This window comes from Hemitrygon akajei, chromosome 1 (genome assembly GCF_048418815.1).
Source record: "Hemitrygon akajei chromosome 1, sHemAka1.3, whole genome shotgun sequence".
NCBI classification, from domain to species: Eukaryota; Metazoa; Chordata; class Chondrichthyes; order Myliobatiformes; family Dasyatidae; genus Hemitrygon; species Hemitrygon akajei.
Genome location: NC_133124.1, coordinates 216,974,042 through 217,001,614, shown reverse-complemented (window position 1 = coordinate 217,001,614; position 27,573 = coordinate 216,974,042). Strand labels below are relative to the sequence as shown.

General features: G+C 42.5%; 1 protein-coding gene across 4 annotated transcripts; it reads right to left on the bottom strand.

Moving 5' to 3' along the window:
* Positions 1-237: 237 nt before the first annotated feature.
* ykt6 (YKT6 v-SNARE homolog (S. cerevisiae)) lies at positions 238-27,573 on the bottom strand. Of its 4 annotated transcripts, none has more exons than XM_073061234.1 (8): positions 27,462-27,573; positions 21,730-21,852; positions 19,282-19,364; positions 16,747-16,847; positions 14,631-14,735; positions 10,833-10,898; positions 7,527-7,628; positions 238-4,821 (listed from the first exon to the last, which is right to left on the bottom strand). In XM_073061234.1, exons 2-8 carry the CDS (start codon positions 21,831-21,833, stop codon positions 4,786-4,788), a joined length of 597 nt encoding a protein of 198 aa, XP_072917335.1. In that variant the 5' UTR covers positions 21,834-21,852; positions 27,462-27,573; the 3' UTR covers positions 238-4,785. The 4 variants fall into 4 exon arrangements, with proteins under 4 accessions (XP_072917335.1, XP_072917325.1, XP_072917351.1 ...); XM_073061224.1 differs by lacking the exon at positions 27,462-27,573 and adding an exon at positions 27,098-27,220; XM_073061250.1 differs by lacking the exon at positions 27,462-27,573 and adding an exon at positions 26,929-26,947.

The following is a 27,573-nucleotide window of genomic DNA, read 5'->3' as shown; positions in this document are numbered from 1 at the left end:
TCTTCCCCCACCCTCCCTAGTCTAGCTTCTGTCCCCTTCCTTTCCAGGTCTGAAGGGTCTCAGACCACATCACTTATTCATTTCCCTCCACGGGTACTGACTGACCACCTGAGTTTCTCCAACATTTTGTGGGTGCTGCTCAAGATTTTCAGCAAGTTATTAAAAATGAGATTTGTGCTTGATGCCTAATTGTCAAATCCCATCTCTATAGAGCAGACCATTCTAAATGGCTAAGAATATTTTGAAATTAAACTTTATACATTGGAAAAGGCAAGATTACAACAGTGTAAGTAATCAATAGATTAGAACCAAACCAGTAACTTCAAATACAATTTCCATTAAAGATACACAAACATTTGTTATTTTACAATTAAGACTAAAGGTATTTGTTACAGCACATTTACAGTTTGACTGATTAGAAAAAGCAAAATACTTGTACAAATTGTATTTAATCCTCATAGTAGCTACATTATACGGAGTGTTTTTTCAGATGGTACAGCCCCCTTTCCGATGCACCCATTGTTATCAAGGCAGCATTCACTGGGATGAGACTATGGATGATGGACACTTTCTGTGGTTATGGAAACCAGCGTGGGAGGCAAGCCATACCAGAAATGCCACAGATTTGTTCTAACTGCCCCACGATTTGCTTTAACATCACAGGCCATGCTCCTGCAGGTGCTTGTGCCATTTCCAAGGGTAGCCCAAATCGCTTTCCGCTCAAACACAAGAAACTCTTCACCAATCAATTGAAATGGCCAGGCACCAACCAAACTGTTGAGAGCTCAAGCAAGATGATACATTCTTTAAAAAAAAGGCCACGTACAAAGTTATTTGACATCCTCTTCCATATGAGGCAGTGATGTAATGTTATGCCCAGCACCTACTTAAGTATTTTAGGGAAGTGAGTATTGTTGGAGCAGGCAGTGTCTGCTTTCTGGCCTGAGAGTCAGCCTGTGCCTTACTTAAGTGGAAAAATGGAGAAAGGTGGAAACTTGCTTAAGCAGAAAGTGTTTTTGTTGCAACCTGTCACTAAACAGTTTGGTTCAAACGATGTCAGCTAAATAAATTCCAGAGTTATGATGGTAGAGGATGTCGGAAGTTCTCCTTGCTTGTGGTGCAGCTATGAAAGGAACACCCCACACGTGTTGACACAGGGCTTGTGAACATGATACAGGTTGGACCAAGGATCACAGTGCTAACAATTCCAAAAGGACACATCAATGCAGAAGAGGAAAAAAATGAACACAAGGGATTCTGCAGATGCTGGAAATCCAGAGTTACACCACACAAAATGCTGGAGCAACTCAGCAGGTCAGGCAGCATCTATGGAGAGGAATTAAAGGTCTGTGTCGGGCTGAGATGTCAAATGCTTATTCCTCTCCATGGATGATACCTGACCTGCTGCGTTCTTCCAGCATTTTGTGTGTGTTACTCGAGAAAAACACTCCAGGCGCTTGCTGGACATGTTTGCAAAAGCCAGAACAGCCAGATATGAAGATTGAGACTTGCAATATCATGGTGGATTTTGCAAAAGATATGTAAACAAAATAATGAAAGGTAGTGACCCTATTCTACATGGAGTCTCTGTCTGGGCACAGACTGGTCACTTCAGTACTGATACCACAAGGTAATGTAGCAAATGAAGCCGAGACAATGGATGTGAATAAAATAGTCCTACATTTAAATGTAGGATAAAATGCAGGATAACAATGTAGTTAAGTTTGAACCCTTAGATTCTAAATCACAGACTGATGAAAGTCTATTTCAGATGTTAACCATTACACCAATGTAATGCAAAGCGCAGAACACGAGTGATAAGCAGATTTCAGAACAAGCTGGAAAACTGATAAAGCTGCATTTTAACTTCTGATAGCACACAAGATTAAAAACTTCAGTGGGGCTTGTGCAGGACCAGGGTCTGACAGATTCTGACGAGACTAGTCTGTGTGAGCCTTTGCACATTCCTGCTTAATGCTCGTGCCATGAAGAGCTGGTTAAAAACATGCAGCTAATGACGTGGCCATTTGCTGAAAATTAAGACAGATGTCTGTTGGCTTAATTAAGCAAAGCATCTGTCAGGGGAAACAGACACATACAGAAAACGCTGGAGAAACTGAGTAGGCCAGGCAGCATCCATGGAGGGGAATAAATAGGCAGCATTACAGACCAAAAGCTTTCACTGGGACTGGAAAGGAAGGAGGCAGGGGAGCGGGGGAAGGAGTATAAGCTAACATGTGATAGGTGAGACCAGGTAAGGGGGAAGGCAGGTAAGCGTAAGGGTGGAGATAGGTAGAAGAGGTTAAAAGGCCAAAGAAGAATGAATCTGATAGGGAAGGACACTGGCTTCTTCCCCTTTCCAGTCCTGAAGGGTCTTGGCCTGAAACATTGACTATTTATCCATAGAATATTTTGAAAGTAAACTTTATACATTTGAAAATGGCAAGATTACAACAGTGTAAGTAATCAACACATTAGAACAAAATCAGTAACTTCAAATACAATTTCCAATATAGTTCACCAGTATTCATACACAAACATTTGTCATTTTACAAAGACTAAAGTTATGTTTATCCATAGACGCTGCCTGCCCTGCTGAGCTCCTCCAGCATTTTGTGTTTAGAGCATCTGCAGCATCTTTAATGTGTATCTGTTTGGGGGGTGGGGGAGAAAAGAACCTGGTAGAGAATTAAACATCTAGAAAATCACAAAGTTGATCATAAGCGAGATGCTTGTTGCTATATTAGACGCTGAATTAAATAGTAATACTAAAATGGTACATGGAATATGTTCCCAGAAATTCATAGTTTCCAAAGTGTCATAATTTCCAATCCAGCCACTGAAGTGCAGTCTTAAAGCAGCCCTCCGTTGCTGGGAAAGTACTCATTACATTGTGGAATCATACTTGCTCATTGCTACCAATCATGGGTATTGCCTCGAGCAGGTTTGCACTTGTATGGAATAATTAAGTGTATCAGTGAAGCTCTAAGAAACTTGGCTTGTGCAGCTGAACTACAGAATCTGACATGCTTTCTGATATTCCTTGAACTCAACTGAGGTATTGTATGGTGAACAGAAGTCATTTCTGGTTGGGTTGAGTTATTCTCCAATCTTGGCAAATTGCTTGCAAATGTTTCGTCGCCACGCGAGGAGACTTCAACAGCGCACTGACAATGTCTCCTTGTACGCTGACAAAACACTCGTAAATTGCCAAGATCAGAGAACAACTCAACCCATTAACCACCTGAGCTAGACATCTTCCCAATTATTTCCAGAAGCCATTTCTATATTAGAGGCAATATGAAAACTTGCTTTCAAGCTACAGCACAGAAATTGGAATGCTTGTTGAAAACTGTCCTCAAATATAAAAGCTAAACTTCTCCACGTGGAGATAATCTCACTATAATGGTGTACACCACCTGAGCAGGAGAGACTGGAAACAAAAAACAGTGCTGCAGTTCTGTGTGAATGCACACGCAAGGTGACATTTGTACAGAAATGTAATGAGACAATTAGAATCAGCAGCTTTGCTTTAGGGTTGGTACCTTAACGGTGAGTGTGCCCAGGTCATGACATTAGCCGCACACCTACCATCTCCACCATTCCCAGGGAGCGGGGTGGAGGGAATTCAAATCCATTCTGCCCCACTCCTACCTTCAAAGCCGGCTTGTGAGTGACGTTGTCAAAGGGAAAACCCCATCCAAAAAGATGATCAAAGTAGTTCACTGGGGGGGGGAGAAAGAGAATAGCTCATACAGTAATGACATAGCTTCACTGGTGGAAATAGTTCTCACCACTTAAAGATTAACTAGAAAGACACAAACAGTTACACATATCTTCCACAGCACTGGCCACCAGGGCTCCGCCTCAGTGTAACCTTTGGTTTAGTCAAAATCAATTCCCGTGTGCCAAAACTGGACAATCTAGATCAGTGCACAATAGAGAGGACCCTGGATCCTTATTCTGTTACGGTAGTTTGCCTCATGTATTGAAAACAAATTATTCAAGCCAGTTTGGTTAATTAAGGCTTTCTTCTAGTGCAGGGGCTCTCAACCTGGGGTCAGCAGACCTTCAGTTAATGGTAGGGGTCCATGGCATTAAAAAAGACAAGGCCGTGAACCCTGCTCTAATGGCTTAGTGGGCAAAACTGCTACATCTCAACACGAGCAAAGACAGTAGCTGGTAACAAATCACAAGACTCCTGTTTCTGATCTACAGGCAGGCAGGTCCTACACAGGAGGGGACAGTATTAAGCTGTGATGGATGCAATGTCAAGGCACACCAGTGTGGACCTTGGAAGACACCATCACCCAGAACCTGTACACCAAGCACACTGCCACATTTGCAAATGGGAAAGAGGTCCCCAAGTTAATTCTCCACCAGATGCTGCAAGGTGGGTTTATCACTAACATACAGAATGCCCAGCGTCACACAAGCACTCAGATCGAGTTTCATAAAGTTCTTTTTAACAAGGGACGTCACACAAGCAGAGACCGAAAGCTGCTGCGATCACCATGACAACCGTCAGTAGCTAAAGGGAAACGATCACAACTCCATCAGCGATTTAGGGAGGACCAGAAGAGGCTGCGCTCACACTCACAGCTGCACATCAAAACAAAAGAAATGGCCATCTTCAACCCATGTGCCTCGTGGTGTCGGCGGACTCGCCTCAGTGTGATGTTCTGTACTTGTCCACGTGATGGGACCGCTGTTTGTCAGACGGGCTGAAGACATTTCTCAAAAACCAAATGTTAGTGAAGGCAGAGGAGTGGGCCAGTGCGCAGATCACATGATCTCACAGCAGGAGTTCTGTTTCCGAGCCTTAAGGAAGAGGAGAAAACAAATTAAATGTTTTTTTTTTAAAGCACAAAAACCACTGAGCCCATTCTGAGCATCTTCACACATCTAAGACCTGTCTCAAACATGAAGCTGACCACGAGCAGTTCCATTTGTTGAAAGGCAAACAAATAAGAGTCAAAGTCAAAATATCAGAATCGGGTTTATCATCACCGGCATGTGACGTGAAATGTGTATGTGCAGCAGCAGTTCAATGCAATACTCAATCTAGCAGAGCAAAAATTAAAAAAGTAAATCAATTACGGTATATGTATATTGGATAATTAAAAAGAGCAAAAACAGAAATAGTTTATTAAAAAAAAAAGTGAGGTAGTGTCCAAAGATTCAATGTCCATTTAGGAATTGGATGGCAGAGGGAAAGAAGCTGTTCCTGAATTGCTGAGTGTGTGCCTTCAGGCTTCTGTATCTCCTACCTGATGGTAACAGTGAAAAAAGGGCACATCCTGGGTGCTGGATGTCCTTAATAATGGATGTTGCCTTTCTGAGACACCGCTCCCTAAAGTAGTCCTGGGTACTTTGTAGGCTAGTGCCCAAGATGGAGCTGACTAGATTTACAACCTTCTGCAGCTTCTTTCGGTCCTGTGCAGTAGCCCCTCCATACCAGACAGTGATGCAGCCTGTCAGAATGCTCTCCACGGTACAACGATAGAAGTTTTTGAGTGTATTTGTTGACATGTCAAATCACTTGTACACTATCAATGTACACACGTCACTATTTACTACCTAGAGATTTTTTTTCTTGCAGGCATTTACAGGAAAATAAATGCAATAGAATTTATGAGAAACTATACATAAATAAAGCCTAACAACCAATGTGCAAAAAAATTAAATAAATATTAATGAGGTGACTCTGCAAGTTGTGGAATCCGTTCAGAGTTCACTTGCAGACAGTCTGTACGGATTGGGGTGGCATGGTACCGCAGTGATTAGTACCAACGCTTTACAGTACTGTGACCTGGGTTCAATTCCCACCGCTGCCTGTAAGGAGTTTGTACGTTCTCCCTGTGACCACATGGGTTTTCTCCAGGTCCTCCGGTTTCCTGTCACAATCCACAGATGTACCAGTTGGGAGGTTAATCTGCCACTGTAAATTGTCCTGTTATTAGGCTAGGATTAAATTGGGCAGTGTGGCTCAAATGGCACATGCCACACTGTATCTCAAGAAATACCATCTCTTCCTCAATCGCCATTAGCACAGGTGCCCCACAGGCTCCCCGCTCTATTCGCTCTACACTTATGACTGTGTGGTTAGGCACAACTCCTTCCATAGTTCAGCTTGTCGTATTGGTCCATGGGCGGAGACTGAAAATCTAGTTGAATTGTGCCACAACAACAACTTTAGAACAGTCAGAGTATGTGAGATAAAGGTGACCACTTAGCCCATCTCAGGGACAGTCAGAGCACAGAAGCAGGCCTTCAGCCTAACTTGTCAATGGCGAGTGAGATCCCATTTAAACTAGTTCGTGTATGACCCATAATTCAAACCTTTCCTACCCACGTACCTGTCGAAAGGGCTTTTAAATCAATGCTGTCACTGTATCTGCCTCAACTACGTTCTCTGGTATTTACATACCCGTGTGTGGAATGGTTTTCCCCTCGGTTCCTATTCGTTGCTCCCTTCTTACCTTAAACCTAAGCTCCTAGGTCATTCCCCAACTCTAGAAAAGACTGAGCGCACTGTACCTACCCGTGTCCCTCACGATTTCAGACACATCTCTCTGTCACCTACATTTTAAGTCCTAGTCAGCCCAACCCCTTCTGATAGCCCAGCCCCTAGAGACCAAGTAACATCCTCAGTTCTTTTTTTGCACTCTTTTCAGATTACTTTGGATAATTGAGAAAATAGCCAGGATTCCCTTTGTTGATTTGGGACACTATGCCCCTTTATTTGGAACATGTGACTCTTGCCAAATCGTTTCTAACTAGCATCAATCATGTGCACTTGAGTGACTGTTAGACACCACACCTTGTTTAATGTGAAGTGAAAATGGAATGATTTCACTACTTCAAGTTAGGAACTATGAAGAATATGATCATAAGGAATGTTACAATGAAAATGAAGATTTGTTCGATGCAATCATTGAAAGCATTGTACCAAAAATACCAAGGCGGGAAATACGAAGACAAGGAAGGTTATGAAGATGACATATGTGAACTCAAGCTGGTGACTACACAGGATACCAGGAAATTTATTGTTGGATTACAATACTACTTCATGCTTGAAGACAATGAAGGTAGCCCTTCATAATAAGGGCTTCAAAATAATAAATAATAATAACTTCAAAATAAGTGTCTGCACTGATTTTGTCCATTTACAGTCAAAAGAACACAGCAGCGTTCACAGGATGAATTTCTCCATCTATAACTATTAGGAACTAATACAGTTTTAAGGAGCTGTAGTAGGATTGGTAGTATTGTAATTTGTTCTGAATTTCATTCAGATAGATAAATTTTTACTCAGCTAAACAGTAATTTGTCTTTTTATACTATGGAACTTTGGTCAATTGGGGCAGCTGCCTAATTGGGCCAAAATGTGTCCTGATGTGTCCCAATTAAGCAGAATCCATTGTAATTAACATTTTGGGCTGGAGAACAAAAGGGCAAATAAAGGAAATAGTATATTCAGTTAATTACACTGTGATTCCACTGACTCAGAAGCACCAACTTACCGTTTTGTAGAAAGCTTTTGATTGTGTGCCTAAAACTTCTGATTTTGACACCAGATCATCTAGCTTCTCTCCTCGTTCTAGCAGAGACTCCATTGTGTTATGCTGCAAAGCACCACAGTTATAAGCCAAACAGATTTACAACAAGTGACAATTCTTTATGCTACATACATGTACAAATGTATCACACAAAATGCTGGAGGAACTATGGACGCCCCTTTAGAATGGAGAAGGGGAAGCATTTCTTTAGTTAGAGGGTGAAATTCATTATCTCATATGATTGTGGAGGCCAAGTCACCTCACTGAGTATATTTAAAGCAAAGGTTCTTGATTAGTAAGGGTGTTAAACATTTTGGGGAGAAGGCAGAAGAATGGGGTTGAGAGAGAAAATAAATCAGTTATGATTGACTGGTAGAGCAGACTCAGTGGATTGACTGCCCCAATTCTGTTCCCATGCCTAATGGTTTTAATAAACAGTTAGTGTTTCCGTAAGACACAGGAGCAGAAATAGGCCAGTCGAGTCTGCATCACCATTTAATCCTGGATGAACCTTTTTCCCTCCTCAGCCTTCAGACCATCATAGATGTGCTGAGCTCCCCCAGCATTGTGTGCTGGTCTGGAATTCTGAAATTTACAGAATCTCTTGTGTTTATGTACAAATGTAGCTGTCTATCATGCCTGCAATTATTTACAGTTCATGAAAGATCAGTAAAATTATTTTCTGAATTTGACACATCTGAACATTGTTTCTACTTTATAACTCATTAAATGGTGATTGTGGAGCAAGAGTGAATAGGAAACTATAATCCTAGAGGTGTTTATAGATAAGGTGTAACACATGGAAGACAAAAGGTTAAATGACTGGGGAAATGGAAAACGATGTCAGAAAATGTAAAACTGTCCATGGTAATGCAAAATTAAAAATATTAACATGGAAAAGTCAGCAGATGCCAGAAATCCAAAGCAACACACAAAATGCTGAAGGATTTCAGCGGGTCAGGTCGAATCTGTGTAAATGAATGTTTTGGGACGAGACCCTTCTTCAGGACTGGAAAGAAATGCCAGAATGAAGCCAGGTGGGTAAGAAAGGTAATGGCTGGGAGGAATCTGACAGGAGGGGACAGTGGACCATAGGAGAAAGGGAAGGAGGGAGGATCCAGGGGAGGTGACAGGCAGGAAAGAAGAGGCAAGATGCCAGAATGGGGGATAGAAAAGGGGAGGGAAAAGGAGTTTTTTTTCAAACTGGAAGAAGAACTCAATATTTATGCTATCATGTTGGATGCTACCCAGAAGGAATACAAGGTGTGCTCCTCCACCCTGAGGGTGGCCTCATCTTGGCACAAGAGGTGGCTTGGACCAACAAGTTGGAACGGGAATCGGAATTAAAACGTTTGGCCACTGGGAAGTTCTGCTTTTGGGAGACAGAGCGAAGGTTCTCCTCCAATTTACGATGGGTCTCACTACCATAGAGGAGGCTGCACTGGGAGCACTGGGCATAATCAATGACCCCGGCAGACTCGTAGGTGAAGTGTTGCCTCAACTGCAAGCACTGTTTGGGATTCTGAATGGAGACGAGGGAGGTGGTGAATGGGCAGGTGTAACGCCACTTCAACGGTGAGAAACTGTACAGCTCCCTGAGTCAGAAAACAAATTATTAATTATTGCAACGGCAATTGAGTGCAGAACTAAGGATCTATACATCTGGATTGATATGTACAGCATTGGTCTACTTATTTCAGGAAGGATGGTAATGCGTTCAAGAAAATTCAGAAGAGGTTTACTAGACTAATGCCTGCAGTTGGAGGGTCATCTCTGAGAAAAGTTGGACAGCCCATGCTTATATCAATTGGAGTTCATAAGAGATTAATAAAACACAAAGATGCTGAAGGGACTTAACAGGGTGGATGTGGAGAGAATATTTTTCTCTTCACATCTGTTACTGTCTGGTGTGATGCAGCACACTCTCACAATGCATGAAAACTACAGTGAAATGTCAGGTCAGCGGGGCTGGAATCTACCATCACTGCAGGACTTGAATGTGACCAGTGCAAGGAATCGGGCAGGAAAAAAATCATTGCGGACACTACCTTTTCCAAAAACTCCCTTATGGAAAGCACTCTAGGGCTACTGACATCATCTTAAATGTTTCTTCCCCCAGGAAGTTAACCTGATCAAAGTTCAAAGTAAATTTATATCAAAGCATGCACATGTCTCCTGAGATTAATTTACAGTATTCTCAATAAAACAAAGAAATACAATAGAATCAACCATTCCAATTAGCACTGTACTGTAAAGATTTCAAACCACTTTATAATGCTATTTACATTGTAAATACATGCACATATCCGTACTTTAATATTTAAATTTACTTTTTATCCAATTCTTTATAATTGTTAACTATTGTTTTCGGTTGAATATCACACCCGGACCAACACAGCACAGCAAATTCCTAATACATGTAAATGATGACTAAGTTGAACCTTGACCCTTGAGGAAGAATCTAGAACTAGAAGCCATTGTTTAAAAAGGGATCATCTATTTAAATTAGACATGGCAGAACTCTCGACTCCCAGAGGATAAAGCAGGTATTCCCAAACTTTATGCCATTAACCCCTACCATTAGAGGGGTCCATGGGTAGGTTGGGAACCCCTGGGATAGCGGGTCTCTGGAACTCTTCAAAGCATAGTGGAGGCAAAATTTATTTAGAGCACTGGAAGACAGGTGTGCAGAGTTACAGTCTTATAGGCAGTTAAACTGATCAAAGCTCAAATTAATGAACGTAGTTGTTAGTACCAACGCTTTACAGTACCAGTGACCTGGATTCAATTCCTGCTGCTGCCTGTAAGGAGTTTGTACATTCTCCCTGAGATTGTGCGCTTTTCTCTGGGTGCTCCAGTTTCCACCCACAGTCCAAAGACTTATGGGTTGGTAGGTTAGTTGGTCATTGTAAACTGTCCAGTGATTAAATCGGGGAATTGCTGGGCAGCACGGCTCAAAGTGCTGTATGGGCCTTGTCTATTCCGCACTGAATGAATGGCAGATGGGCTGGACAGGGCCACGTGGCTTACTCGGCTGCGTCAGCCCATCCAATCGACAAGTCAGTGACTCTCAAGACTGAGAAAAGCTGCAGTGTGTAGAATGCAAGCACGATGGGTGCACAGTCTGGTAGGGTTGATTAACAGAGACAGGAAATAACATTGAAGCAGTCAGCTGGTAATCAGCTAAAGGGGTCAAGGAAGGAGACAGGTACCAGCTCCACACCGTACAACCAGGTTCGAACATCACTAGTCATTCATTCTGACGCTTACCAAGATGACTTTGGTTTCATCCAGTTCCGCTTGTACTTTACTCATAGGGTCGGCTTCTCGAGGGTTCTGTAGAAAGGCAGCAAACAGTGTGTGAAACAGTGATCTAGAGGGAAGCATGTAAAACTAGTGAGGGAGTACCGCACTTAATGATGTGCTTCCAACTAACTGAATTCCAAGTCAAAATAGTATGTTTAATCCTTTATTACAAAAAAATTATTCGACTCTGTAATTCATGCAAGACAAAAATGAGTGTAATTGAATCATATTCAAACAAGACAAGGGATCAAAGATGTGCAGTCAATGGAAAAATATGCTCCCTACTCACCCCCTCTCTATACCGCCAAGCAGGCGAACAGGTGACTATATTTGTTTATTTTAACCGCCACACAACGCCACGCACTGTCCACTAACTTCCACACACATGTGCACACGACAAATTACCTTAACCCAGAGCGAGGATGTGTAACAGAGACAATGAATCTAATGCAATTTAAAGTACATATATGTCACCATATACCACTGCGAGATTCACTTTCTCGCAGGTATTCACAGAAAAATAAAAGAATACAATAGAACTTCTGAAAAACCATAAACAAAAACAACAATGGGCAAAAAACAAAATATAATACTTGGAGTGATACCTTATCTGAAATGCTTGGAGCCAGAACTGTTTCAGATTTTGGAATATATAATGAAACAGCTTGTGATTGCAATCACTTCCAACTCTGAATCTGTGCACTGCTGGAAAGCAGTCTATCTTATACCTGTTCATGTACTTAGTAAAAATTATTACATACCATTAATATAATGAAAATGTGTGTGCAGGGTAACAAAAGCAGTACAGCAGCATCTGGAGAATGCCTGAATCAGCTGTTGAATATCCGTAGCCTTTCAATCTCCACCTACCATGCCGTGCTTTCATTAAAAGGTTACTATACACTGTATTTGTATTTTACTTTTTTTTAAGGTTTTATGTAAGGTACAAGAACAATCAGCATTGTAGACTTGTTCTAGTGTTAAATTTTAATCAGCGACGACCTTGGCAAATTTATCGATGCAATTCTCTCTTGCTTTGTGATCAGCAGACGCTTTATCGTTAAAATCCTTAAAAATTTCATGCTGTGTATCTTAAATTTCTGCAACCAACCTCCTGAATATTTACAATTACTCTCAATTTTCAGTTCAACATGATAGATCTTTGCTAGTTTCATGATCAGCACACCTTTAAGCAGCACATGTTCATTCCAATGCTGACAAATCCACTCTTTCAATACACAATCGAGATCTTCATTATTCACTCTATGCAGTGTTTTTCATTAACTTCAGTTCATTACTTATGTGAGGTCACTTCTTAGCACTGTCTGTGATGCGCGGAGATCTGCATACCAGCGCATTGTGGAATTTTTCCATTTGCAATGTCATGTCTGCACTCAAAAAAAAATTCCGGATTTTGAAATTTCAGATATGAGGTACTCAACCTGTACTGAGAATACGAGCTGCATAATCCTTGAAAGAGAGTCTATAGTTTTCAGGTTTATTATCACTGGCATTTTGTGAAATTTGTTAATTTAGCAGCAACACAATATAAAAGAAAAGTAAATCAATTACAGTACATGCATACTGAATAGATTAAAAATCATGCAAAATGCAGATACAATATATATTAAAAAAGTGAGATAGTGTTCACAGGTTCAATGTCCATTTAGGAATCGGATGGCAGAGGGAAAGAAGCAGTTCCTGAATCGCTGAATGTGTGCCTTCAGGCTTCTGGAGTCAATTCAGCATTGAGGTGAGTGAGGTTATCCAAGCCGGTTCAGGAGCCTGATGGTTCTATGGCAACCATTGTCTGAAGAACCACACTCAAAAGGAGTGAATTAATTTGACACAAACTTTCATCTGTGATGCACTCTCCAAACTTCCAGGTGAAAAATATTGCAAAGTATTTTGATAAATAATGATCCAAAAAAGGAAAATGAACCAGGGACTAAGGAAGGAAAAAAGACAGGTTTGCAGTTCTAATAGGGTTGTTCTTTCATAATGTTGGCATAACAATGGATTTTCTTCCTTGCTGTAACTTTCTATCATCACCTCAATGTAAAAGAGCAGAACAGAAATGGTGACCATTCTTTCCCGTCTTGCTCAAGGTCATGATAAGCCTCTTGACGTCTACAGCCATAGCCATAGACACTTTAAGCAAAAATTATTTTAAGACTAAAAAAACCTAGGAGTAGGAAAACCAGTGGGAAATAAAGGGAGCCTTTTCTGACTTGGCAATAAAGGGAACCTTTTCTGACTGGCTGCCAGTGACTAGTGGTGTTCATTTAACATTATATGTCAATGAGTTGGATGATGGAACTGATGGCTTTGTTGCAAAGTTTGCAGATGATATGAAGATAGGTGGAGGGGCAGGTAGTTTTGAAGAATCAGAGAGGCTACAGAAAGACTTAGACCAGGAGAATGGGTAAAGAAATGGAAGATAGAATACAGTGTCGGGAAGTGTATGGTCATGCACTTTGGTAGAACTGAGACACGAAGGGACTTGGGAGTCCTTGTGCAGGATTCCATAAAGGTTAATTTGCAGGTGAGTCTGAGGAAGGAAATGCAATGCTGGCATTTATTTCAAGAGGACTAGAACATAAAAGCAAGGATGTAATGTTGAAATTTTATAAAGCACTGGTAAGGCTTCAGTGAGTATTGTGAGCAGGCTTGGGCCCCTTATCTTAGAAAGACAGTACTGAATCTGGAGAGGGTTCTAAGAAGGCTCACAAAAAAACGATTACGGGTTGAATGGTTTTGTCATATGAACAGCGTCTGAAGAATGAGGGGTGAAACCTATCAAATGGTGAAAAGCCTTGATAGAGTGGTTGTGGAGAGGATGTTTCCTATTGTGGGAGAGCAAGATCAGAGGACACTGTCTCAGAATATAGGGGACTCCTTTTAGAATGGAGATGAGGAATTACTTTAGCCAGAGAATGGATAATATGTGGAATTTTTTGCCACAGGTAGCTGTGGAGGCCAAGTCTTTATATGTATGTTTAAGGCAGAGGTTGATAGATTCTTGATTGATCAAGGTATGAAGGGATATGGGGAGAAGGCAGGACATTGGTGCAGAGAGGAAAATTGGATCAATCATGATATAATGGCAACGTAGACTCTGGGCCAAATGGCCTAAATCTGCTCCTATATCTTATGCTCTAAAAGCAAAGTATTATTTAAAAGATGTTTAAAAGGTTGGAAAATGTTGTTGGTGTATTCTCTGCTAATCACTGAAGGTAAACACACAAGCAAGCAGTCTGATAACAGCATCAATGATGTTTTATTACAGCGCTAGTGGCTGACGTTTAATTTCACTATTATAAGGAGTTTGCATCCTTGATTAAATTTGATTTGACACATTTCACTGTATGTCTCGATGTACATGTGACAAATAAAGATAATCTTTATCTTTGATAATAAACATAATTCTGAGCCTCTCTGCAATACCCTCTTCACAAAACAATATATCTGAATAAATAATAATTCTTAAAGGAAAAGGTACCAAGGACTATGGGAAATGGGCAGGGGAGCAAATCAGATAGGACAGTTCTTTCATAAAGACATACACAAGACGCTGGAGAAACTCAGCAGGTCGAAGAGCATCTATGGAAATGAATAAACAGTTAATGCTTTGGGCTGAGACCCTTCTTCAAGACTGGAAAGGAAGGGGAAAGAAGCCAGAATAAGTGAAGGGGTAGGGTCATTTCAGACCCTCCCTGCAGTTGTGTAGAAGCAAAGATCAACACTTGGCTGGTACAGTACCTGATAGCGAGCCAGCTGAGCATCCAGTCCTGTGTACTGAATAGTGTTTGGATTTCCCGATGGCCAGTCTATACTGTCGACCTGCTTGGAGAAGTCATCCAATACCTAAACACAAAGAAAACATCAGAGGACCTAAAGAGTGAGAGAGAGATGGATACAGCACAGAAACCGGCCCTTCAGCCCACTCCAATAATCAAGCACCCATTGTTACATTAACCCTACCACCGCCCCACCATATTCCCATCCGACTTCCCTCAAATGGGCAATTTATAGTAAGTTAACCTCAAACTGTCGGGATGAGGAAGGATATACGAAACAGTTGAAACACAAGGTATGTGGTCTCAGGGAGAACGTGCAAACTCCACACTGACAGCGTTGCAGGTCCACTGTCAAGCAGCTGCTCTACTTGTTGGGTTGTATGGTTATTACAGTGCAATTTAGAGACAATCCGTGCAATTGAAAAGCATTTGCACCAGACAAGAAAAAGCTATTTAGCTTAGTGTGAACTTTCTGCACTCTTAGTTCAAAGTTAATTTATTATCAAAGTACATACACACTCAGTAGCCACTTTTTGATCTCATTGGGGAAAAGGTGTGTGATTGCAGCTGAAAAGGAAATGGATCACCTATGATGAAATGGTGGAGCAGACATGATAGGCCAAATGGTATTATTCTGCTCCCATATCTTATGGTCTATTAGGTACCACCTGTGCAAAAAGTGGCCACTGGGCATAGGTTGAGGTCTTCTGCTGCTATAACCCATCCACTTCAATGTTCGATGTGTTGTGTTCAGAGAAGCTCTTCTGCACACCACTGTTATAATGCAGGGTTATTTGAGCTACTGTCACCTTCCTGTCAGCTTGAACCAGTCTGGCCATTCTCCTCCGGCCTCTCTCATTAACAAGATGTTTTCACCCACAGAAGTGTCACTCACTGGATTTTTTTTGCACCATTCTCTATAAAACCCAGACACTGTCATGTATGAAAACCCCAGGAAGTCAGCAGTTTGAGATACTCAAACCACCCCATCTGGCACCAATCATTCCACAGTCAAAGTCACATTGATCATATTTCTTTTCCATTCTGATGTTTGATCTGAACAACTTAACGCCTTGGCCATTTCTGCATGTTTTTATACATAGAGTTGCTGCCACATAATGCAAATATCTAATCAGGCAACTAATGAAGGGGTGTATCTAACAACGTGCCCACTTGAGTGTGTGTTACCATATACTATGTCGAGATTCATTTTCTTGCAGGCATTCACAGGAAAATATAGTACAATAGAATTTACGAAAAGACTGACAAACAACCAATTTGCAAAAGACAAACAGTGCAAGTAATCAATACAGAAGTAAGAAATAATATTGAGAAAGTGAGTAGTAGAGTACTTGAGACTGAGTCTTGAAGTTGTACATGTTGGCTTGGGAGCCTGATGGTTGAGGGGTAATATCTGTTCCTGAACCTGGTGGTGTGGGACCTGATGGTTGAGGGGTAATAACTGTTCCTGAACCTGCTGGTGTGGGACCTGATGGTTGAGGGGTAATATCTGTTCCTGAACCTGGTGGTGTGGGACCTGATGGTTGAGGGGTAATAACTGTTCCTGAACCTGGTGGTGTGGGACCTGATGGTTGAGGGGTAATAACTGTTCCTGAACCTGCTGGTGTGGGACCTGATGGTTGAGGGGTAATAACTTCCTGAACCTGGTGGTGTGGGACCTGATGGTTGAGGGGTAATAACTGTTCCTGAACTTGGTGGCGTAGAGACCCAAGGCTCCTGTACCTCCTGTCTGATGGTAGTGGCAATAAGAGAGCATGGTCTGGATGGTGGGGTCCTTGATGGATATTCTTTCTTGTGGCAGTGCTCCTTGTAAATGTGTTCAATGGTGGATCCATGGATGCTCTCTTACTCTTTAATTGCCCTTTTAAACTACTTATTTTATACTTCTTGTTCTAGCTTGGAGTACTATATAAGTATTTCACTGTACTGATGCCACGAAACAACATTTCATGACATAGCTGCGATAATAAACCTGATTCTGAAATGTGAGGAAACAAACTCCAGAACCCAAATCCATTGTTTCTGGACAACACTTAAAAGCAGATAGTGGACCAAACCTTATCAAGTAGTGTGAAGCAAACCCTTGATGGATATTCGCTGTCTGTAATAACCACCCCCGCCAGAGAATCATTGCGAATGTAGACATGACACAGATAGTCTGTGAAGAAAAAAAGAGGATTGGCAGAAATGAAAACACGTTTGGTACAACAGCATACAATCCAATTCAATGACAGCAGTTATTCTTACCTTTCTTACCTTTGACTTTGGGGAATGAAAAGTGACAGCAAGATCCTCTGCAACTTCACATAACATGGTATAGAGTTTATGCAGGCCTAGGGCCCCACCATAGCGCAATGCTATTTCATCTCGGGGCACTGGAGTTCGGAGTTCAATTCCAGCGGCATCTGCAAGGTGTTAGCATGTTCTCCCATGCAGGTTTCCTTCAGATATTCCAATTTCCTGGCACAGTCCAAAACTGTACTGGTTAGTTGGTCATTGTGAACCGTGCTGTGATTAGGCTAGCTTTAAATAGGTGGATTGCTGGGCTGTGTGGATCGTTGAGTTGAAAGGGCATATTCCACACTACATCTCTAAATAAATAAAAATAAGCTGCATACTAAACTTCCACTTATACATACCTATCCAACAATTCTTGCTCATCCTCCAGTGCCCCCCATCTTTTCCGAGGACAACCTTTACAGTATTTGTTAGGAATCTCAACTACATACTCCAACTCCACAGACATTTCTTTTTCAGTTTCCATATGGAAAAGGAACATTCTGCAATGCTTTTGATGGCTTTGCCGAGTGGCAGCGCATGGATGAAGAATAATAGACGCTTGGAGAAGGCGTCAGGTCCTTGGAGAACATGGACCAGTTGGGACAAAGGGCTTCTTTCCATGTTGTATGACTAACACCAGTGAGTAAGCAACAGCCATTGTACGGGTTTCTACGGTTACAAGGTTCAAAGTACATATGCAGTATACAACTCTGAGATTCATCTTCTCCAGACAGCCACGGAACAAAGAAAACCATGGCAACCATTGAAAGAAAAACATCAACTCCCCCCCCCCAAACATAAATAAAACCCAAATCACGTATACAGCAGCAAGAAAAATCAAACCCCAACCCTCTCCCTCGCACAGAAAAGCAAACAAATTGTACAAACAGTACCAGAACTAGTGAAAATACAGAATATAAAAGCATAAAACTGAAAGAGTCTAAGGGAACTACAGTCCAATCCATAAATCATAGGCCCAGAGCTTTGGTATCATCCTCCAACAGCACCGAGGGGGAGAGAGACCATTTGAATGCGGAGGCCTTCCCTCAGGAGAGACCGAAGTGAAGTAGGTAGGTATGATACCGTATCTATCCATGGTGTCCATACAAACCTTTACAACAGCTGATTCCTCTTCGCTGGTGTTTTGTGGTGTTTTCATACAGCACAAAAACAAGCCCTTGTGACCCAACAAGCTGAGCCCAAGGAAGGTGCTGAGAGAGAGCATGTGAAGGGCTACAGACAGGTCAGGACAGACAGAACAAGCAACATCACTGTTGTCCCATTCCCAATCAAACCCAATGTCCTGACAAAGCTTCACTTGTTTTAGCTCAAAAATCAGACACTAACCACACCATTAAATAGTGTGTTCTTGCAGTCGACCATTAACTGCAGTGGAAACAGAAAGTCAGACACAAGCGTGGATGGCTGGTAAAGGTTCAGAGGTAAACACCTGTGTAATGCCCTGGTTAAGATTTCTACTGCTATGTTGGGAGGAATTTTTATTTAAGCAGTTTCTGCAAATACCACGTGTCTTGTTAGTAAGCTTCTTAGACTATTGTTTTGGCTTCAGCTAAAGACAAGGAACATTTACTATGGAACATTTGAGAGAGCTGGGCTGTATCAAATTTTTGAAGGACAGTAGTCTATTTTGGGGTCTTTTGTGAGGAAGTGTGAAGAAGAGCACAAGGAAAGATGCTCGGAGGATCCCACATGAAGGGGAGACCCCTTTGTAAGAAGAGCTTTGTGCAGAAAAATGGTTCAAAGGAGGAAGTGCCAATACTCCGGAGTTAGCCAGTTAGCTTGAAATGGTCTTTGAGAGAAGTTTGAACTATGGCTGGTGTTCCTCTGCAGAATGTGGGGCCAGCGCATGAATAATCAAAGCAAAGCGCCAGAAACGAGCTCCAATGTTTATGTGCACATTTGGACTGGTTTAACTGCAATGGGCCCTTTTATCTTTCTTTTCTTTTTCTGTTAACTGTTTGTTAAAGTTAAAATACTGACAAATATATTTCCTTTGTAATTTTAAACCAGTGTATGATGCTATTTTTCTGGTGAACAATAACTTTGCATGGGGTAGTATTTACACAATATTCATGTCCCTCCCTGGGACATTCCATCTTTTCCGTTTGGTTGAACCCAAGTTACACCGACCCTAGACGCACGTTGCTTATGGAAGGAGGCTTTCTCACTGCTGAGTCACATGATTGCCAGCAGAGTTAGCTAATGAGTCAGATTGGTATACGAGCCCCCCAGGAGGGTTACACTTGAATGAATGGTTATTGTACAAACTGTACCAGTGTGCTGCTCCTTACCTTGCTCCGTCACTGCAGCTCGGTTTCCTTTCTGCGACCGTTCCACAATTAGTTGACTTGTGAATGTCATGAACTCCTGGACACTAGGGGTAATAAACAGAAATTATAATCCAACAACACCTTTGCACAAGACGAGAACCTGAATTTACAAGACAGTGCATGAACAAAGAAAGTTAATACAACATTAAGACACCTGTTGCAAGAAGGTGACAAAGACAACTAGCAATTAAACATCAGAAATTCTGCAGATTCTGGAAACCCAAAGCAGTACATACAAGATGCTGGAGGAACTCAGCAGGTTTATTTGTTTTCAGCATCTGTGGAAATGAATAAACGGTTGACATTTCAAGTCAAGAAACTTCGAGACTGGAAAGGAAAGAAAAGATGACAGAATAAAAAGGTGGAGGGAAGGGAAGAAGGATAGCTAGAAGGCAATAGGTAAAGCCAGGTGGCTGGGAAAGGTAAAGGGCAGGAGACGAAGGAGACTGAAAGGAGAGGAGAGTGGACCATAGGAGAAAGGGAAGGAGAGGACCCTGGGGGATGTGATAGGCAGGTAATAAGAGGTAAGGGGCCAGAGTGGGGAATGGAGGAAGAGGGGAGGGAGAAGGATTTTTATTACTGGAAGGTGAAATTATAAGATTCGAGTCAAGGTCCTGCAGTGTTCTGTCACTTCTTGCACAGGAAAATGTCATCATCCAGTATAATTTTACACCCGTTAGTAATCATCTACAAATTCAGCCAGATGTATAATCGTCAAAAACAGTCCAAATCACATGAATGTCTCCACTAATATTTTACATGCATTTCCTCTCTTAGTAGGCTAAAGTGACACTTTCAGTTACTGAGTAGTAACATCACACAGAAAGTCTCAGCCCAAAATGTCAGTTGTTTATTCCTCTCCATAGATGCTGCCTGATCGGAGTTCCTCCAGCATTTTGTTGGTGTTGCTCTGTATACAACCTTCCAGTCCACCGGGAGCAATATTTTCAAAAATATGAAGGACCCACATGGAAATGTTACAGGGTTAAAACCATCATTGCCCCAAATAATTTTCAAGATATTCAGCAATACATTTCTCAGTCCAACAGCTGGACTTGCATGTCCACAATGCATTTCTGAAGGATGTCAACATGCTGTGGAGAAAAAGCCACAATGGCCCTTTTGGAAAACCTATCCTCAGCTATACACAAAAATGCAGTGATGGCCATTTTGGAAAATCTATCAACAACTCCTTGACCAAGCCCATATACTGAAATACGTCCACTGTTGGAAACCACTGTTTTTTTAAATAATACTTTCTGTAAGATTTGTACTTTTTAAACAAACTCATGTATTTTTCAGTGGCTCATCCCCACTCACTGGCAGAAAGCGGTAGAGCAGCTTATCAGCTTTCTCACTTTTCACTGGCTAAGTATTAGCACATTACCCACATTGTGTCATTGTTTTAATTATGTACCCTATTAATTAGTTCACTCCTGAGGAATTTTCCTCATCTTTTCTGTAAAGGTGATGGATTTTTCAGAGACCCCATCTTTTTTCTTCTGTCTTCACATTCTTTGTCGTTCATTCCCCTCTTTCTCAGCTCTTTATTTAGTTTGATTAGTATTTGTATGTTTCTGTGGTATTGCTACCCCATCCACCCACCAAATCTTAAGAACTTTCTACAGGGGCACGATTGGGAGCATCCTGACTGTCTGCATCACTGCCTGGTATGGGAACTCCCTTGATTACAGGACTCTGTAGAGTGGTGCAGACAGCCCAGCTCATCTGTAGTTGTGAACTTTGCACAATTCAGGTCATTTACAAGCACAGGTGTGTAAAAGGGACCCGTAGGATCATTGGGGACCCAAGTCATCCCAACCACAAACTGTTCCAGCTGCTATCATCCGGGAAGCGGTACCGCAGCATAAATGCCAGGACCAACAGGCTCCGGGACAGCTTCTTCCACCAGGCCATCAGACTGATGAACTCAGGCTGATTTGAGTGTACTCTGTTACATTGACTGTCCTATTTATTATAAATTACTACGACCGCACATTTAGATGGAGACGTAACAAAGATATGTGAAGAATACAAGTAGTAAAGTCAATTCAATTAACAATCATTCCTTGAAGAATGCCAAGGATCAGAAAATAAACAGATATATCACCTCATATTCCTTTTAATTAATATTCACTTGTGTAAGACAATGTGCTCAGTGTAGGAACTCACCCATCACTAGTGGCTAATGTCATTTTTAAATTGAGACATTAGCTTTCTAATTTTTACTATTTAAAAATTCACTCAGATTAATTGACAATGAAATCAAAAGACAGAGAGAGAAGCTGGTTTCCCAACCATTTTTTTAAATCCCATGGAGCATTAAGCAAGGGGTCCTTGCACCTCTGGTTTAATTAATCTCCCATTTTCCAGCCTTAGATGGAAGCATTTGACTGAAACCCCTCATACCTGGATCTCTGGAAGAAACTGAAGGACGAGACATCATAAGCAGCTTTGAGAAGGTTAACCTTTGTGGCACCTTTGTACAATATACTCAGGCTGTATAACTTCATGTCTGCACTGCTGGCACGCCTAAGGAGAAAGAATAAAACGTGGTGCCAGGCTGAGACAGAACAATTATCAGATAGCACCCAAGGTCGCCACGGTCACAGGAATACCTCCAACAATAGTCAGTCTGCCAGTCATGTAAACTTCAGAACTTGTTACAGTCTTCAAAGGCAACTCCATGAAGGCAGTTGATATGGAAACTATAATAGGAATATGCATCCTAAAGGTCAAAATGGTACCCAAGACGATCATCCTAGAATATATTCAAAGATCGAGCCCCAAAGTAGAAAATTCCAAAGGTTCACAGCTTTTCGGAGAAAATCCCAAGTGCCACTCAGATTTAGTATTTATAGCTCCAGATTCTCAAACAGGCTCTCAGTATCCACCCTGGCAAGCTTACAGTTTCACAGAGATCTCAATCATCCATGCTGATATAGATAATTCTTACCAATCTTTTCTCCGTCACTTATTAAAGTACATATACTACCCTGAGATTCATTTTCTTGCAGGTAGAACAAAGAAATGCAATTGAATTCATGATAAACTACACACAAAGACCAACAATGTGCAAAAGACAAACTGTGTAAATAAATAAAACCAAGGACATGAGTTATAGAGTCATTGAAAGTGAGTCTGTAGGCTGTGGAAACTGTTCAGTGTTGAGGTGAGTGAAGTTATCCACTCTGGTTAAGGAGCCTGATGGTTAAATCTGGTGGCATGGGAACGAAAGCTCCTGAACCTCCTGCCTGATGGCAGCAGCAAGAAGACAGCATGGCCTGGATGGTGGGGAGTCCTTTCTAAAGCTTTCTGTGTCAGAACTCATTGTAGTTTGTTCAATGGCAGGAAGGGCTCTTTCTACGATTTATTTTTCTTCAGAGAACAACTATATTATCTAAGGGACCATTTTGCAAATCTCTCTCTAAACATGAAAGGAATCTAAAATTGAATAAACTGCTTTGTATGCATCAAGTAATTCTGTAGTGGTTACTAGAAAACAAACCAAAACATCTCAGAGACTAAGCACGAGGGATAACACTGTTATGTGTGTGTATATAACATCTCAGAGATGAACCTGCGCTCCAAGTAACGAAGTTCCAAAGTTCAAAAGAGTACTTCAATATTTTCTTTAAGAAGCCAGCAAAGACAAACAATCTTGTAACGATGAATAACTAAAACGAGCAGTATAATGAGATAATCGTCTAAGCAGCAGCTTTAGTGATCTTAAACATAATAGAGAAACTAACATTCTTAAGCATTAGCAGTCAACAAAACAAAACCTCCAGCCCACTCCCAGGCTCTCCCCTATCTATACCCCTCAATTTATTTATTTTTTCACATACCTCTATTAAATCTCCACTCAAACTTCTATGTTCTGAAGAGTAAAGTCCTAACTTATTCGCAAACACAAATCTGCAGATGCTGGAAATTCAAGCAAGACACGCAAAATGCTGGTGGAATGCAGCAGGCCAGGCAGCATCTATAGGAAGAAGTACAGTCAATGTTTCGGGCTGAGACCCTTCATCAGGACTAACTGAACAAAGAAATAAGAGATTTGAAAGTGGGAGGGGGAGGGCTAGATCCAAAATGATAGGAGAAGCTAGGAGGGGGAGGGATGAAGCTGAGAGTTGGAAAGGTGATTGGCAAAAGGGATACACAGCTGGAGAAGGGAAAGGATCAGGGGACGGGAGGCCTAGGGAGAAAGAAAGGGGGAGGGGAGCACCAGAGGCAGATGGGGAGCAGGGAAGGAGTGATAGTAAGAGGGGCAGAGAGAGAAAAAAGTGAGAGAGAAAAGAAAAAAGGGGAAAAATAATAAATAAGGGATGGGGTAAGGAGGGGAGGGGGGCATTAACGGAAGTTAGAGGAATCAATGTTCATGCCATCAGGTTGGAGGCTACCTAGACGGAATACAAGGTGTTGTTCCTCCAACCTGAGTGTGCCTTCATCTTGACAGTAGGGGCGGCCATGGATAGACATATCAGAAAGGGAATGGGATGTGGAATTAAAATGTGTGGCCACTGGGAGGTGCTGCTTTCTCTGGCGGACAGAGAATAGGTGTTCAGTGAAACGGTCTCCCAGTCTGTGTCGGGTCAACTTTCCAGCTCTCAGCTTCGTCCCTCCTCCTCCTGTCTTCTGCTATAATTTCAAATCTCCCCCTCCACCTCTCAAATCTCTTACTAAATCTTCTTTCAGTTAGTCCTGACAAAGTGTCTTGGCCTAAAACGTCGACCGTACTTCTTCCTATAGATGCTGCTTGGCCTTCTGCGTTCCACCAGCATTTTGTGTGTGGTCCTAACCTATTCAATCTTTTCTTATAACTCGGGTCCTCCAGACCCGTTAACATTCTTGTAAATTTTCTCTGCACCCTTTCAACCTTGTATACATCTTTCCTGTACAGTACCACAACTGTACACTGCACTCCAAATGAGGCCTCACCAATGTCTTGTACCACTTCAACATAACATTCCATTTCCTGAACTCAATACTTTTATATATGAAAGCCAAAAGCTTTCTTTACGACCCAATATACCTGTGATGCCATTTTCAACAAATTATGGACCTGTATTCCCAGATCCCTTTGTTCTACTACACTCCTCAGTGCCCTATTGTTCACTGTGTAAGACCTAGTTGGTCCTACTTAAGTGCAAAACCTTACACTTGCTCACATATAGCCTTTTATGTATTTATTGTAATACCGCGCGAAGTAGGCCCTTCCTGCAACCATCCTATGTAACCCTAGCCTAATCATGGGACAATTTACAATGACCAATTAACCTTACGACCAGTACACTTTGGACCATGCGAGGAAGCAGGAGCACCCGGAAACCCACGTGGTCAGGGGGAGAATGTACAAACTCCTTACAGACAATGGTGGTGTTCTTCACAGTCTTCGATCATTAGATGCTTTTTCTAATCACTATTTCAATTGACACATTGCAATAGTCATCATACCAGCACTGACTTATGGAATGCCAGTTAAATCATGCCATTGCAAAAGGGCCAGTTTATTTTGAATCTTTCTTATTTCATCAGTTCCTCAAGGTTGTATAGTTGGGTGTGGTAGTGGGGACAAGCTCCCACGACCTATTAAATGCTCCCAATGGTGTGTGACTCAAATAGCCTCTGACAAGTAAGTCCAGCTCCTGGCTTTCACGTGTGGCCTAACTATTAGGCTTAGTGGAACAGTTTCTACTGATAGGAGCAGGGGTGGAGATGGGTAACTGGCACCTTAAAACCAGTTGCTTCAGGCAGATTGGGCTCGTCAGCTGTGGTTGGCAGCTCATCTAGGAGAAAGAAAATTGATCTCCACTGACGTAGCTATACCCACTCATGAGGAAGACTCCGGGAGTAAACCCTGAGGAAAAATCCAGAGTTGGAGTCCCTGAGGCAGTCCTGAAAAGATGAGGAGGACATTCTTTAGGCAGAGGGTAGCAAATCTGCGGAATTCATTGCCACAGACAGCTGTGGAGGACAAGTCATATTTAAGGCAGAGGTTGATAGGTTGTTGATTAGTAAGTGCATCAAAGGTTACAGGGAGAAGGCAGAGGAGTGGGTTTGAGAGGGATAATAAATCAGCCATGATGGAATGGCAGAGGAGACTTGATAGACCAAATGACCCAATTCTGCTCCTGTATCTTACAGTCTAATGGTTTTAATTCCATCCCCCCCCCCCCATGAATACAGCATTTTTCTTTTAAAATACAGCCAGTCTTTGTCATATAGCAGAGATACTGGCCCTTTGGTCCAGCTAGCTCACGCCAACTAAAAACTGCAGCTAAGTCAGTCCCATTTACCACATTTGGCCCAGATTCCTCTATACTAGGGGATTCCCCAACCATTTTATGCCCTGGACCAATACCATTAACGGAGGGGTCTGTGGACCCCAGTTTGGGAATCCCTGCTCTAAACCTCTGCTGCCCAGATAGGTGTCATTGTATCTGCCTCACCTATTTCCTCCAACATCTCCTTACACACACAACATTTTCTGCATGAATTTGCTCAAGGTCCCATTTACATCTTTCCTCTCTCATCTTAACTTCTGCTGTCTGGTTTTGGACTTACTTTTCCCCAGGAAAAGAAACTATGTGCACTCATCCAATCTATGGCCCTCATGATTTTGGTACCCCTGTAAGGTCTGTCCTTCAGTCTTCTACATTCTAACAAATAACAATGTCACCTGTCCAGTCTCTCTCTCCCCACACCCCGTAACTCAGGCAATCAAGTCCATGCCAATTCAATTCACTCCCTCTGTGATATTGCCCATTCCTCAGAAGTCCAAATCCAGGCTGAAAGTTACAACAGAACCGGCTTCTATTCGGCTAGAACATTGCAAAGAATAACTCTATGCTCTTCAGCTGATTGCTTGGCATTCTTTGAGAAATAAGACGATGAGAGGCATAGATTATGTGGATAGTCAGACCCCCCCCCCCCCACCCCAGGGCTGAAATGGCTAACATGAGAGGGCAGTTTTAAGGTGCTTGGACGATGTTAGGGGTAAGTTTTTTTTTTAAAACACAGAGTGGTGAATGGGCCGCTGGCGGTAATGGTGGAGGCAGATACAATAGGGTCTTTTAAGAGACTCCTGGATAGGTACATGGAGCTTAGAAAAATAGAGGGCTATAGGTAACCCTACGTGATTTCTAAAGTAGGTACATGTTTGGCACAGCATTGTGGGCTGAAGGGCCTGTATTGTGCTGTAGGTTTTCTATGTTTCTAAATGCTCTAATTCTGTCTCCTTCGCACACAGCATCCACGTACTCACCTCCCAGCCCCATGTCACCATTTCCTTCCTTGGTCAATCATTCTCCCTCCCGACACTAAATCATGGCCTCAGTCCTACATCCTCCCTCTATTGTCCCGACAAATGCCTATGCCTAACACCCTCGTTGCTCCCCAGCCCCGTATATCCTTCTCTGGTCAACCCCAATCCCACCGTTCCCTAACCCGGAGACCACTCCCCACTTCCCCAAAGTCTGACCTCAGCCCATCACAGCAGAAGCCCCGTGTTTTACCACACCAGGCCATACTCACCAACCCTGCCACACCCCCACCCCCATCCCCATCCACCGTTGGGAACGTCCGCCTCAGCAGCCCCATACACACCTCCCAGCCTGGGCATACACCGGCCGGCCAACCGACCATTCTCCTCACCCCCCGGCCCAGAAGCCTCACTCATTTTCCTTTTTCACCTTTCCTTCCTTCCCTCCCTCCTCCCTAACCCTTCCCAACCCTCCCCTCCATTGCCGGGAGCTTCCCTCCCTCATTAACTCACCCCAAAGACCCCGGCCTGCACACGTCACTCCCGGAAACCGTTCCGGCGTTTAACCGTTCCGGCGTTTAAATCCTTCCCCCATTTACCTCGGGAGGAATTTTAAAAACCATCGGGGGGGGGGGGGGTGGAGCCAGCGGGCGGTGCGCAGGCGCAGACGGGAATCCGTCGCCCCCTCTCTTCCCCCGGCAGCCATGGGCAGGTGGAAAGAAAGGACGAAGCGGGTCAGTGATTATCGGACAGGGGGAGCGTGAGAGAGAGAGAAAGAAAGAAAGTCGGCATGCATGTGAAGCGTCTCGGCCGTGGACTGTCCGTTTCCCTCCCCAGATGCTCTCTGACCCGCTGAGTTCCATAAGCTTTTCGTCACCTGCTGCAGATTCCAGCATCTGTAGTCTCCTGTCTGTAGGTGAGGAGAGGAACAGCTTCAGGTGAAGTGTCTCCACTGCCGCTGGAACAGATTTCTAGTAACCATCCTTTCC